The sequence below is a fragment of the Cystoisospora suis genome (genome assembly GCF_002600585.1).
Source record: "Cystoisospora suis strain Wien I chromosome Unknown contig_2119, whole genome shotgun sequence".
In the NCBI taxonomy this organism is placed as follows: domain Eukaryota; phylum Apicomplexa; class Conoidasida; order Eucoccidiorida; family Sarcocystidae; genus Cystoisospora; species Cystoisospora suis.
Genome location: NW_027154918.1, coordinates 37,407 through 52,220, shown reverse-complemented (window position 1 = coordinate 52,220; position 14,814 = coordinate 37,407). Strand labels below are relative to the sequence as shown.

At 45.0% G+C, this 14,814-nt stretch overlaps 2 protein-coding genes across 2 annotated transcripts in view; both read right to left on the bottom strand.

Moving 5' to 3' along the window:
• Positions 1-4,010, bottom strand: part of CSUI_004512 (ribosomal l22p l17e protein) — a 6,080-nt gene extending 2,070 nt beyond the window's left edge. Inside the window, exons 1-2 of the mRNA XM_068064703.1 lie at positions 1,789-4,010; positions 126-1,093 (exon numbers count right to left, since the gene is read on the bottom strand). Coding sequence (XP_067923324.1) covers positions 126-1,093; positions 1,789-3,106 — 2,286 coding nt within the window. The 5' untranslated portion in view covers positions 3,107-4,010. The remainder of the gene's footprint in view (positions 1-125; positions 1,094-1,788) is intronic.
• Positions 4,011-5,167: 1,157 nt separating this feature from the next.
• Positions 5,168-14,283, bottom strand: CSUI_004511 (hydrolase). The gene is made up of 7 exons (XM_068064702.1): positions 12,592-14,283; positions 11,614-11,851; positions 10,647-10,736; positions 9,649-9,858; positions 8,998-9,099; positions 8,039-8,262; positions 5,168-7,333 (listed from the first exon to the last, which is right to left on the bottom strand). Exons 1-7 carry the CDS (start codon positions 12,649-12,651, stop codon positions 6,533-6,535), a joined length of 1,725 nt encoding a protein of 574 aa, XP_067923323.1. The 5' UTR covers positions 12,652-14,283; the 3' UTR covers positions 5,168-6,532.
• Positions 14,284-14,814: the final 531 nt, after the last annotated feature.

Below are 14,814 nucleotides of genomic sequence, written 5' to 3'. Positions count from 1 at the left end.
TATCTATCTTTCATCTATCTATTGAGATGACAACAATCTAGGCAGACATTCATATGTCTAGAAATCTGGACGAGAAATCGAGTATCCTCATGATTTGCCTATATGATGTTCTTCTTTCTCTTTACCTGTCGATGCCAGAAGCGTGTTTTAGCATCGAGGTAAGGGTACCAGTCTCGAATGGTTGAAGGAGGGACTCGATGCTCAGTGATGGCTAGTCGCATGTCCGTCGTTAAGCTTCGAGGAACCTTCTTGAGAATGAAGAGCCTATGAAAGTATTCTTCCATAGGTAATTCTCTGAATCTTAAAATGACAGCAAACTTCCATGTTTTGATGAAGTTGACAGATTTCAAACGAAATTGAGGCCTCTTAACACGTCCTTGGATATTCAGCAAGTAGCTCTGTACATACACCCGACTGATATCTCCGCCTTCCTCGAAGATCTTCTGTCTTGTCTTCATTAGAAGGTTCAAGAGATAATTCACACGATGGATACAAAGAGAAGATAACCAATCAATCGCATCTGTGATCTGTTCACCTTTAATCACTTGACAATACAATAGAAGTCTCTTCTTGCCTAAAGGAATGTTTGCTTTACGCTCTTCCCATATCTTTCCTCCGCCTTTCTTCTTCCATACATAATCATCGTCATCAATCTCCACGTCTCTCGTCGTCCTCCTCCTCCTTGTCTTACTTTCATGCAGATGGCTGTCTTCATCTTCTTCAAATCTTTCACGTCGTCTCCCCATCTTCATCATCGTTTTTCTTTTCTTCTTCTTTTCTTCTTCTTCATCTATAGCCCGACGTCGAGCTTCTAACCGCTTTCCTCTGTTATGAACAAGATGTCGTAGAGGGCGTATCCGAGCACCTTCAACACTCGGGACAACCGCTTTGCCATTGGGTAATTGACCTGTCTTTTTGAATGCATGCATCGCCGTCTTATATTCGAGCTCAGCTTTATCAATAAAAGAAACAGTGCCTGTTTTAAACCGAGGAAATAGATGTTTTCTCAGACGTTTTGCACGATTCAAAATCTTCACCTCTCGTTGTCTCCACTTCCACCATCCACGTCGACGCCAGAAAGGATTTGACATACCTAGGAGGAGAGGAAGAAAAGAAGAGAAACAGACATACAGAGAGAAGAACGGTGAAAGGAAAGAAGAGAAACAGAGAGAAAGGAAGAAAAGAAAGATGAACAACAAGAAAGGAAACATGAGAAGGATGAAAAGAACTTCTAAGGTGGAAGAGAGGGATACAGAGAAAAAGGAGATAAGAACAACTCTCTCGTATTTCCATGGTATCCTCATATCTACAGGAAAGACAACGCAAGAGAGATGCCTTCTTTGGTAATGCGATTGAACATGAGGGAGAGGAGCAAAGGAGAAGGACAAACAGAAAAAGAAGACGAGGATGAATGGATGTTTGCATCTCTCTCAGATTTCTGAGTGCTTCAAAAGGCTATCTCTTTTTGAAGCACTCAGAAATCTTCACTGAGAAAGGACGGAGCAGCAGGAGAGACAAGGAGGAGGATAGAGAGAAACAGAGAGAAGAAGAGAAAGAAAGAGCGAAGGGTAGAGAACATGAAGACCTACACCACATCACGGCAACCGGGGAGGCAGCTTTAGTTAGATGTATATACACTAGAAAGACGAGAAGACTCAGTACACCTCATTCCATTGTATGTCCCCTACAGACAATGACGGGGTATGAATATCTCTTTACGAAGTAAGAAAAGGCAAAAGTGAAGTGAAGGAAGAGACTACGTCTCTCTGTGAAGTCATTTCTGCTTACGTCTCTTTGTATTTGGGAAACCTGAAGAAAAGAATCTTTTAGGAGAAGGACAAGGGGAAGGGGAATGACGGAGTAGTAAAGAAGAAGAAGGAAGCCTAGGGATGCTCGAGAGGAGAGAAGAAGAAGTTGAAGAAGCCACGCTTTCTCTTGAATAACCTGTCCCACCATGAGTTCTTTCACAGACGTCTTGCAACTTCCTTGCCACGACTCGAGTATAAAGAAGAGGCGAAGAAGAAGAAAGAAGAGCCAATGAAGGAAAGAAACATAGAGAAGGTAGATCTTTCTTGAGAGCAAGATAAAGGTGACACTGAGCTTTCTCTTGTTCTCTTTCTCTCTCGGCTTGTGCTTCTTCTCCTCTCCCCTCCTTCACTTGAGAAGAGACAGAAGCCTGAGAAAGAAGACCGTCATGACAAAGAAGAGACTGAAGTGAGGTGGTGTCTATACGAGGATTCTTTACCGGAGTCTCTCTCTCCCTACAAGAAGAGAATACGGAGAAAGGCAAAGAGGAAGAGAGAGAAGAAGGAGACGGGTAAGTGAAGAGGAGAGGTGAAGAGGAAGCAGCGGGTGAGGAAGAATAACCCGGGGAAAAGGAGGCGGAAGGCAGGTGAAAAGAAAAAGATGATGACGATAAGGGAAAGGAGACAGTCTCGGGGAGTGAAGAAGATGAACACGAAGAAGAGGGATTCTTACCAGGTAGGGAAGGATTTCCACTGTGAAGATGACCGCTATACGAAGAAGATTTGAGAAGGGTAGGATAACTGAGAGAGGAGAAAGACGAGTGCCTGAATGTCTCTCTCCTCTTCACATGAGTGGAAAATTTCAAAGAAAAGGAAGAAGGAAATTCTCTAGATCTAGTTGCAGAGTGAGCTAGACGAAGTGTAGAAGGCGCACAGGAGAGAAGAGAGGAAGAGGAACACAGAGAACAAGAGAGAGGAGAAGAAGGAGGGAAAGAAGCGAACGAGCAGGAGGGAGAAGAGAGAGACGAAGACGACCATGTTTGAAGTTGTCTATTTCTTTCTCTCTCTCGGTGATGAGAGAGAAGGTTTTTCTTTCTCCTCTTCTCGGAAAGTGGCTCTATCAAGGCGTTCCGAGTATGTACTCTTCTTCGTCCATTCCTCGGTAAGAAGCACTCTGTCTCTCCATTCAGTCTTCCTTGTCTATACATCATCTTAGAATAAGAAGCACGCGCCGAATAGACGTTCTTCTTCTCCCCTCTTTCAGTGTACTTTCCCCCTCTTCTTCCCTTCAGTGCAGAAGAGTGAGAGAAAGAGTGGGTTCTTAACCCTGTAGGACACCATGACAAGAGAGAAGAAGCCATTCTTTATCTCTCTTCTCGGAAGAAGGGACAAAACAGAGTCTTCTTTCTACATAGAGACAAGCAAGGCTACATATATGACGTCTATAAAGAACATGAAGACGACGTGCGAGAATAAAGTGGTTCTCTGTGGTTTTCCTTCTCACAGCTGAGTGCCTGTAAGCTTAGACAAAGAAGAGAAATGACGGAAGTGAGAAAAGAGAGAGGAGGAGAGATGCCGAGAGATGACGAAGCTGGCAAGACTCGAGGGCAGTTGAACTGAAAAGGAAGCGCAATTCGGGCCAAAGAGGAAGTGAGGTGAGAGGGAGGACAGACGAAGAGACGAGAATAAGGAAGGAGAAAATGGGATCTCCTTTCTCATACACGATTAGAAAGCGAGAAAGAGAAAAGATAGCACAGGGGAGAAGTAGGAAAAAAGGCCTTCGAGAACAAGGGTGGGAGATTTGTAGATGCGATGAGCAATCCCAGGCGGTAGACAGATGGGAGAGAAAGATATATGAAACATCCTGAGCGGGTCGAGAAACAAGACAGGAAGAAGGGGCTATTTAATGGGTTGCCGGATACCCCAGGTACGACGGTGAAACGAAGGAAAATGGAGGAGGAAAGACCGTTCGGACGAGTTTGTGCGAGAGAAGCAGCTCACTCCAGAGGAGTCAGAGAAATAGGAAAAGCCTGAACAACTCGTCATCGAGAAGCTACACTGGAGCAAGCAAAAAGAACCAGAAAGGCGAAGGGACGCAATTTTGTCGTTGGAGGCCTACAAAGGCTTCAGGTGTACGTACACCCCAAGTGTACACACACACACACCCAGAGAGTTCAGCTTGCAGAAGCGGAAGAACATCACTTTTGCCTTGAACTTCCTTTCGTATCTCAGCTTGGGGCTTGACGAATATTCCCTCGCATGCACAGAAACCGACACACTCGCTCTTATTTCCTCAGTTACGCGTAGGGGTTATCATTCAGTTCTCGCCTTCTTTTCTCCCTGCATGCAGATCACCTGCTGACATCGAGTGTCCATACACCTTGTTCTCGGCCACTCGTACAGAGGGATCTCCCTGCTCGCAACAGTTGTCTTCTGTTCGTCACTTATCTTAGTAGGTCAAAATGACCAGAGTCTACACCTGTCTCCATCCGTGTTCGCCGGCTTTCAGACAGGACATTTCCACACTCTCGCAACGAATGGAGATCAACAACGAGACAACCTTATCTACCTATCGAGATTGTACAAAGGACATCTGTCCTTTTCAACCCGTTCTTACCTCTCTCCCCGCAATGCTGCCTAGCCGCTTCGTACACTCTTACCGACCTACCTTCTAGAAAGAGAGTATCCTCTCCATAGCTCTGTCGTGTCTTTCGTGTGACCTTGGGATCCCCAACCCAGAAAACCCCCGGGCATTCATGCTAGAGATATGCATATATCTGTAAAGCGTAACTTGTATGTGGGAGGTCTTTCGTTGTCTCTGTGACTCGACATGGCGCCCCGCCCCACTCTCATTCGAACTTCTCCTCCCCAGCCACTGGTCTTCACATCCTGTTCGGCTCGTTCCTCGATACACCGGAAAGAAGTCCGTCCTGCCTTCAAGACATGTATCCATTCTTTCATTGTAGTTCCAGTGCAGAGTAGATCTATCTATCTATACCGTTTGGAAACACCCATACTGCTGCTTTCTCATTGTTGTGCTTCTGTTCGGGTGACTTGTAGAGTTAGACCTGATAGGATCTTCTCAGATTGTCATCGTAGGCTATGAATTTCTCCTCCGTACTTAGCTCTTCTTCCTGCGTATTCTCTCAACTGTCCGCACGGGTACTGGACTTCTTTTCTCACCCCGTCTATCATGCGTGCACCTCCCTCATGAAGGGCAAATGCAAAAAAGGCGACAGAGTTTTCTCCTCTTCTATTTACTATTAGCAACTGTATGCCAAAGCGCGAGAAGAAGTGGGCTTCTTCGGTCAGCGGTAGAGAAACCTCGTAGGAAAAGAACTTTACCACTATCCTTTCTGATTAGCATTCATTCATCCTCACAATGAAAAATAAGAATGATCACTAGGAAAAAGTAGCTCAGTTATCTATCATCCATGACCGTATATAGAAAAAGAACGGAGGTACGTAGATAGGTGTAAAAGCATATATAAGTAAACCCCCCCGCTATCCAACCGAGAAAATTTAACACCTCACCGGACTTTTAAAAAGGTATGCAGTTGTCAACAGAGGAAATTGGATCTTTCTCTCTCACCTGATTGATAGTCAGTAGAGAGACAGACTTTCTTTGAGTTGAAAATGACTCTTTCTTATCCTTCAACACAATTTCTTAGATTCCTCTTGTTCCCTCGGGCCTTAGTCAATTTCTAATCACCTCCCCAACCCGCCTTCCCTTCTCACCCGTTCCCCCCTCCCCCCCCCTCCACTCCCTTCCCATCTTCGCCTACAGCATACTCACCTTCCCCTCCTCTTGTAAAGCAAATCTCTCCTATTGCTAGCATCGATACACCTGCTAGAACACCATGAAGAACAACACAGTAGACCGACTGCTTTTTAAAAAGAAGACGATTCCTCACGGGAAGCTCTCTCCATACACTCCCCTTAGTACTCTCATCACAAGCACACATCATGAAAGAAAGAAGTACTCTTTCACTGTCTGCTTGAATGAAAAACCTTCCTTTCCCTCTACATCCTAGTTCCTACTGCATTCTTTCTCCCCCTAATTGATAGGAGTCTCACCGCCTCAAGAGAAGGTGAGAAACACTCCTACAGCTACCAAAGATTCGCCACTCGGCAGTTCAGCCCCTACTGGCGGAGTACCGTACATACACCCGACTTCCCTTCTTTTTTTCTTCATCTTTCTTTCGATACACCTAATATCTGGGTTAGAGAAAAAAACTCCGGCAGCAAGGCTTCCTGTATTCTCTTCATGAGAAATCCAGACATAGGACAGACAAGCAAGTACACTGCTGGGGTGTACGTACACCCGGACATCTTCAACCCTTCCTACGAGGGTTTCAAGCGTAACTTTCTCGCCCATCACGAGGGGACGTGCCCCCCCTCTCCTCTCTTTTCTTTCAAACTTCTTTCCTCCTTAGAAAGAAGATACTTCCTGTCCTCTCTACTTGATAGCTCACTTTCATTCTTCTTTTCCATTCGTCTCTCCGTCCTCTACTCACACACAATGACTGAGAACCGTTGGCTCTTCCTTACAGGTGTATATCCACCTGAGAAAGAGACGAAAACCTATTTCTGTTTGTCTTTTTGACACATCTCTCTCTTAAAAATCTCTTTTTCTCTCCCTACACTCTTCCCTTTCTCAATTCTCTTCCCTTCCCTTCTCCTCCTCCTCGTCCCAACACAATCTCTTCATCTTCATCTTTGTTATCACTTCTCTTCGTCTTTTCTTCTCTTTGACCGTCTCCCTCATCACTTCTTCCCGGCCTTCCTCATAAGTTTGACTTGGTTTTATTCTCTCCACTACTTTCAGCGTTGATTTCCCGAAGAGCTTCATCCATAATCTCAGCGAGAGATCCATGGGAGAAGATCCCACTCTCGATCATTCTTGAGAAGCCACTTCTTTGATGTGCTAAAGGAGAAAGACTATTCCGACCTGCTTCATGACTATTGATACAGCTACCACTCGTAGGAGGTGAACCAGCTGGTGTTGTTCCCCCTCCTCCTCCTTCTTCTCCCTGAGGCTGTCCCCCTATAGACTGTGAGACACTATCTGCACCTGTCTGCGATTTGATTCTTTTAGCTGCTTCTGCTGTATCTTTCGTTGTATGTGAGACCCCCACGTCCCATTCACCTCCTTTCGATCCTGTCACATCCGCGATCAAATGACCTAAAGCCGACGAACTTCGATTCATCGCTGAGCTAGCTATTGTCGAGACACTTCCCGCTTCTCCTTCCCCTCCTCCTCCTCCTCCTGTTTTAGATTTGTCTGCATTTCTTCCGCCTGGAAGAGGCCGCCATCGGAGGTTATCATCTTGAGGTGGTGAGGAAGGTGGAGAGATAGTCCCATGTAAAGGAGAAGGTACTGTGCCGACATTCGAGGGAGTGAGGCCTTGGTTGAGAGATGTAGGAGTAGAGATAGAATGTGGAGGTGTTTGAGTAGCTGCTGGTGCTAACTGAAGTTGAAGTAAAGGCGGATCTCGCATATAAGCCGGGATAGTCACGTGATAGGGAGAACATGACGTTACCCGGCTCTTCTCTGCGATAAATGTCTCCATGGGCTTACCCAAGTCCTTCATACATACACACAAAGACATACAGACAAAGTGAGATACAAACACCCACAGAGGAATACACACCTATTTATGTAGAGGGAGCTACGAGCTGGCTGATGCGTGGATAGAATTGTAGACGTCAGGACACATCATACAAACATATGACCTGCAACAACTGCTATATACTCAGACACACATATTCTCATATCACCTATCTATCTATCTATCTAATCCATGTGTCGGACCATAGGAAGATCTGTAGAGAGAAAGTGTGCACTGAGAGACATGCCGCTTTCCCCACGGCGTGTGAATCCATTAGCTTCTCGACGAAAGGCCGAAGCTCTGATTTGCTGCTTCGGCTAGCCCCCGCGATACTGATGGAAGGTGTCTATGCTAACCAATAAGACTACACGTCAACCCCCCGTTTAGGAACAGCCACAGCAGGATCGAGGAGAAGTTTTCGCCGATCTGTCCTGCCTTAGAGTCACATTGATCTAAACAATGATCTCGGAACATGCGTAGGTGGATATGACAAAACGTGAGTACACCTCCCTTCCATGTAACTACACCTCTATCAACTATAGAGACACATATACGTCTCCCACGTCTGCTCTATGAACATATGATATACCCTATATGCACCTACATGTACACATATAGGTATATAGATAGATAGATGGATAGCTTTCAAGTGAAGAGATAGCTTGGGGAGCCTCGACGTACATCAATGATATAGTAGGAGTTATGTGAAGAGTCTGCAGGGAAGAATCCTTCTTTTTTATCTCCTCGATAACCTTCGTAGAGCTGTCTCCCATGGGCCGTAGGTATAACTTCATCGTCTTCTCCATGAATAATAAGAAGAGGACACGACCCTAAGCCCATCTTCTCTAAATTCGCCGCATTACTCCAGTGATTCGAGATCAACCAGGTCCCCACCGAAGCATATTCTATTGATAGGAGTCGACAGAGGTGTAGTAGTCGTAGTTTTGGTAGAAGAAAAAGAACGAGGGGGGCGCAGTTGTTGTACGTCCATACAAGACAGCAGCAGAAGAAGAAAACAAGGAAAGATAGAGGAAATGCCGGGACAGCTGATTCCTCTCGCGTAGACACTCCCTACAATACTTCTGTCATACACTCTAAATAAAGCTACAGATACGAGAGGAACAAGACAATTACACGGAGAGGAACGAATAAGCCTTTTTCCATCATATATGCATGTATACATGATACACGAAGATATGCATATATATATATATATATGTGGAGAGAGCGATAGAGAGAGAGAGATGAGTATAATGTTGTATTGGGGACGCTGAGGAGAGGAGTCTCACGGTGGATGAGAATTAAGCTTTCATATCTCTTGAGCTAGGTGGATCAGTGTAAGTATTGTCACTACTACTACGGGATAGTAGGGAAGCAACTTCTGTGAGCCGTCCTCAACAAGAAAAGATCTCTTTTCTCTCTCCACCTCTGTACCCGTGTCTGTCTCCACCTGTCTCTTCCCCTCTTGTTGTGCTTACTACCACTGTCTTTCCTCTTCCTTCCATTCTCTCTTTACTCTCTTTCTTCTTCTTGTGAAACAAGCGGCAATCGCATGAAAGAAGGGAAATGAAAGAAAAGAAGGAAGACGAGTGAAGGGAACGTGAAAAGAGAGACAGGCTTTCATTCTTTCTTTCTCTTACCTTGTACAATCTTGTGAACTGTGATGTACGGAGCATGCAAGACAACTCCTCCTACGTGAATGTTCTCCTCAGCTAGCGATGCAGCCAAATAGCTAGCTGGCCCTGAGGTAACAACAAGAAGCACCAGTCAATGAATCACCATCGGTCTCTTTCTCCCTCTCCCTCTCTTTGTTCTACTGGAGAGAAAGATATGAAGATCCTCACTGAACTATCCCCCTTCAATGAAAGATAGATGGTTGGTTTAGAACGGGACATCTGAGGGTATATATATATATATATGGGTTGGCCTTACACTAAGGTATACAGTTGTATGTCTATAGAGGCGTCTGAAGAAGCAGAGTGTAGGAGAGGATGCAGATCAACTTGGACAGGCTCTAAAGAGAAGAAAACACCCAGGGTTCTGAGGGACGTAGTAGAAGAAAACGCACGCGTCGGTGGTGGTATGTTTAGGGTCTAGGGAAGAATGTCCGTCACCTGAAAGATCGTACACGAGTGTATCCAAAGATAAATAGATATATGTGAAACCATACATCTCTCTGTATACTACCACATCCTCGATCCACACATGTATATAGATGCATATCTTTAGATCTTCTTCAAGTAGGCAGATAGACAGATGAAAGAAAGAGAAAAGATGGAGATAGCGCGCACCTGTCCCAATACTTCTGCCGAAGCATATAATACTTGAAGGAGGCACTCCAAGTGAAAGAAGGAAGTTAAAAGCTGCTCGACTCCACTGGTTGATTGTCTCCCCCATTGTCTGCTTCTTCTCTCTCGTGTTGTTTCTTCTTGAAGAAGAATTCTCTTCACTCCCTGCCTCTTCAGGAAGAGGGCTATTCAACGCTGGAGCTAAGCCATATCCTGACGTATATATACGTATAGACACGTTCAAACACACGTACATCAAATACATCCACACATGCAGTAAAACGTACCAGCAGACATCCAGCCATATCTAGGGTTGTATGAATATATATATTATATATATACATGTATGAACACGTATGTGTGTATGTATGGATATGTATAAGAATGTGTATGTATGAGTATGTACACTTGAGAGAGATAGATAGATGTGTATGAAATGAAAAGGTAGAGAAAATCTAGGGAGAGGGTCTGCATACTACTACGTTATGAACTTCACTCCAAGATGGTCATAAGAGAGGAAGTCGTCTCGAGAGGGAGAGAAAGAGAGACAAGACTGTAACCTCAGCAGCTTCTTCTATATCTCATAGAGAATCGGAATCTATATGCACCTCTCATGCCCATATGTACAGACATACCCATACTCATACACTATCTCTCTTTCTTCTTCTTCTTCTCTTCCTTACTTTCCTTTCTCCTTCAAAGTATGCATGTATCTGCATCTGAACAAATAAGCGCGCGTGTGGCGGCGTGTGTGTGTGACTGACCTGCGTGTATGCCTGCCAGAATGACTCTCTATGTACGTCTTGGCCCCCCATGTATGTAGGTATGTATGTAGTATGTGTATGCATGTATGCATGAGGTATGTGCAACGGCTTCAGCTCATCGCCGGATCTGATTGAGTAGAAGCCAACGGAGAGAAGAGCAGAAGAAGGAAGATGTGGAAGGAAGTGTGTCTAAGATGTAGAAACGCAAAGAAAGCAAGAAAGAAGAGAGGACAGTACCAGGAAATTCAATAGCTAAGATATGACAGTTGAGATACTTCGACAGAATATCGAGCTCTTCATAGATCTGTCCGAGGTCGCACGAATTGCCTGTAAGAAAGAAAAAACCCAGGAAAAGAAAGAGAGACAGGAAGATAGGACGAGAGAAAGAAAGAAAGAGGCCCGTTAAAATGTGAGGGAGAAGAGGAGAAAAAGACGGAGTGTCCTCCCGCTCTTCTTTTGCTCTGCTCTCCATAGATTTCATCTAATTTCACGTAAACACGAGTCAGGAAGATATGTATGCAATGTGCATGTGTATGTATGAATACGTATGTATGTATACGTATGTATGCACATATATATGTATGAGTATGTATGAAAATGCAAGGATGTCTATATACATGGAGCTGTACGTGCGTGCATATTCCGATTTAGGCAGGAAGATGGCAACACGAGGTATCTAAGCTGAAGAGCCGATGAGTGTAGAGAAGATGCGGGTAAGTCGTTCCTGCGAGAGACTATCTCTCTTTCTCTTGTCACTAGGGAATGCGTATGTAGACCACCCTAGAAAGCTAATGAATAGCTAAAGAGATCCGAACCCCTCCTTCTAGTATGAAGAACGCATTCTTCTTCCCTGGTATGACAACCTCCTGCATGAAGTTGAACCGAGTCTTCTCTTCACGTCTATACATACACTCCTACAGCAGACGAAAACCTCTACACTAGAGGCATCTAATCAGACCAAGAGACGAAAGCACTCGGTCATCCATCCCTCTCACTACCCCCCACGTACAGCCTCTCTATCAAGTGTAGATGACACAGGGTGCAAACGACATATAGACATACACAGACACACCCCTCTATGGAGAGCAAGCCGCCATCTATCCATCCATCTACGTATACACATATCTAGACACCCTATACATATGTGTATGTATGAAGCGTATAGGTGTGAATAGGGAACGATGTATGCATGTGTGCTCGATACCATGCCAGTAGAGAAGAGTGCATTTGCTTTCCCCTCCTGGGGCTTCAATGAAGAAAGCCGGGAAGAGTCTCTGAGCTCGACGGGCATTTCGATGCAACGTCTCTTCACGAGAAGAAGAATACTGAAGAGGAGGCGTAGATGAAGGGCCAGTTGACGGCTGTCTCGAGAGAGAAGAAGACGACGGGGGAGCTTTGAAATTTTCTTCTATCCAAACTAGACCTGGGAGATCCGTACCATACTGAAGAAAGAGACAAACAACTAAGAGAAAGAAAGTAAGAATACATACAAAGATAAAGAGAACAAGGTAGACAGATGAAGAGACAAGAAGAAGAAAAGAGAAAGAAGACGAAGGAAGAAGCAACGATAGATACAAAGGTGTAGAAGTTTTGAGGAGAAGAGAAAAGCGAGAAGAGGAGAATTAGTCGTTACAAGAAAACACTATCCGACTAAACAACCACACACTGAGAGACGGAGAACTTTTCTTCGGTCAAGAGAAAGAGAGAGAGAGTTGAGAGAAAAGGAGAGAGAGAAGCGAAAGAGAATCGACCAGCAGAAACTGAAGGGCGGAAAGGGAGATAAAGAATGTAAGTAACTTTAGGGTTTGGGGTATACAGAGAGGAGAAAAAGCATCCACAAGATAACGAGAAAGACAGACAACGAGGAAGATGACACAGTGAGAGAGGAGACAGAGACACGAAGAAAAAAGAGACTGGGGAAAGACAGAAAAGAAAAAGGCAAGCGTAGAGGAGGAGACACTAGAGAGAAGATGAAGAAGAAGCGAATAAAGCAGAGGACAACCGGAGAGAAGTAAAGAAGAGGAGAACAAGAGAAAAATGCTCGTTTTCTTCTCTACTTTTTCTTCTTCCTTATCCGGGTGCTCCCCTCCTTGTTGCCTATGGCCTTTCTTTTAACTCGGAGTGACATAGAGGTAGGCGAATAGACAGAGAAGTGTTCGATTGATAGAGATAGACGACCTACAGATGCAGGAGGAGCCGGGAAGAGAATCGCATCTCCCAGGCTACTTGACCCTAGACCCATGATGACGAAGTCGCAGAGAAAGATAGCGACAGAGAAGAAAAAGAAAATGAAGAAGAGACAGCAGGTGTTGCTCCGGAGATGAGAAAGGAATTGTACGGAAGAAAAGAAAAGAGAAAGGTGAAGAGAGAGAAAAGGAGAAAAGAAGAGGAGGAAAAAGAAGAACAAGAACGCTTGAGAGGGGAGTCCCAAAGTGGCTCCTTCTCAGAAACAAGAGAAGATCAGTTGCTGTTGCAGTCTCTTCAGCTGAGAAAGAAAATAGAAGAAGCGCATGCTTTCGAGGACCTCTTTCTTGAAGAAGGTATAAACTCAATCTCTATTCTCCTTCTCCGCGACTCGTCTTCTCCTCTCTCTCAAAATAGAGAATCGAAAGAAAAAGCAAATCTCTTCTTCTTCATCCCTTTCTCTACCGCGACCTTCTCTACCAGCCCCCCCCAACGTTCTTTCTCGATGTCTTCACCTTCGTTTTCTCAACTTTGTCCCTCCTCAGGAAGTAAAGGAAGAATATCTACAAGTAGAGCGATGGTTCTTCTCCTGTGAAACATCTCCTCTCTCTCTCTTAGTCCTCTAGTCGTCGCCCTCGTCATGCGTTTCTCTCGCCGGAGAAAATGAATGGAGAGAAACTCTATCTTGCGTCGATAGCATCTTGAGGCAAGGAGAGTTGACTATCTTATCAACACGACTGGAAAGAAGTCGAGACTCCTGACTGTTTGTAAGGAGCGAAGGACCATTTCTTCTCTTGGTAAGATATACAGCTTGCAACTCCTTATTCTTCCCCCCCTTTGTGATGCATACTGGGTACATCCGTCTAGATGGAGAAGGAGGAAGAGATTAGGAAGAAAGAGCTTCAGGACAGCAAAAAGAAAGAGAGATATTTGGTGACGGGAGAGAATAGAAGAAGGAGAACGGGCAAAAAGCAAGAAGATGCTGTGGCGTACTTCAGAAGAGAGAAGATGAAGAAGTAGTGGGAGAACAAGGATAAGAAGATGGAGAGAAGAAAAGAGAAAGAAGAGAACTAAATAGGTCTCTCTTGTCCTAGGGTTCCTTTGAACTGTCTCATTGATGATGCTAAAAGATAGAAAGAAAGAAAGATGGAGGCACCCCGCGTCGGCCCTTGTCTCCTGAGAGAAGCAAATGAAAAAACCCCAGCCGAGGGGTTTTCTATTCACCATAACCAAGCAAAAGAAAGAAGGAAGACATCTGTTTGATTTGCTTTGTCTCTGTCTCACCGTAATCGTCATTGAAGCTGAAAGAGCCTGCTCGCCTACTGCGAGGCTCTCCTCGCCTCAGCTTGCTCTGAGACTACGAGACAGATGAGAAAAGAAGAGAGAAAGAGGAAATTAAAAGGCGTGTGTCACCAGTAAAAAGAAGACTAACTCAGAAAAATGAAAGGAGAAAGACACTTGAGTGAAGAAGAAAGAAACGGAGAGAATTTGATGAAGAGCTGTCGTTTGAAGAGTCTTTGACAGGAGGAGGAGATCTACAGGGTAGAGAGGTAAGTTCCGGATTCCAGTCAAGATGTGTACTCTCTCCTCTACGTAGACGACGAGAAACGACACCGGCTCATCTCAAGTTCTCAATCTTATCACCTACACCATCAGAAAACCTTCTCTTTCCTCCTCCGTGACTTCTCCCTTGTCCTCGATCTGTCGACGTTTTTGAGAAAACTCGCCAACGACTCACTACGAAGGAGCAGCGGTTGTTGGTACAACTTTGCGCAGCAGGTGTATGTACACCCGGAGGCGGAGCGTGCCGCCGCTGGTCGAGCGAGAGTGGGCCAGAGTCCTTAACGCCTTCGTTTTCTCCGGGTACCGTTAGAGTCCTACCTACTCCCATGTATTTGCTGCCATTAGCTAAGAGTAGAGAGAGAAGTGCGAAGCAAAAAAAGACTCAATTCTGTCGATTCACCACCAATTTGAGAAGAACGTCCCGTTGAAAGCTTCTTGAGTCTCCTAACTCGGACCGGTTTCTAGGTAGGAGAACTCCCAGAGAACGAGGAAGAGAGCTGAAGAAGAACACAAAGAAGTACATCAGACAAAAGAGGAAGACAAGCTGCAGTAAGTTAAAGTCGTGAAGGGATCCACTACGGCCAAAGATAAGCAGCTGAGCGTCCGCACACACGAGAGTTCCCCATACCTATAGAGTTTGTGCTATGTGTACGCCGTG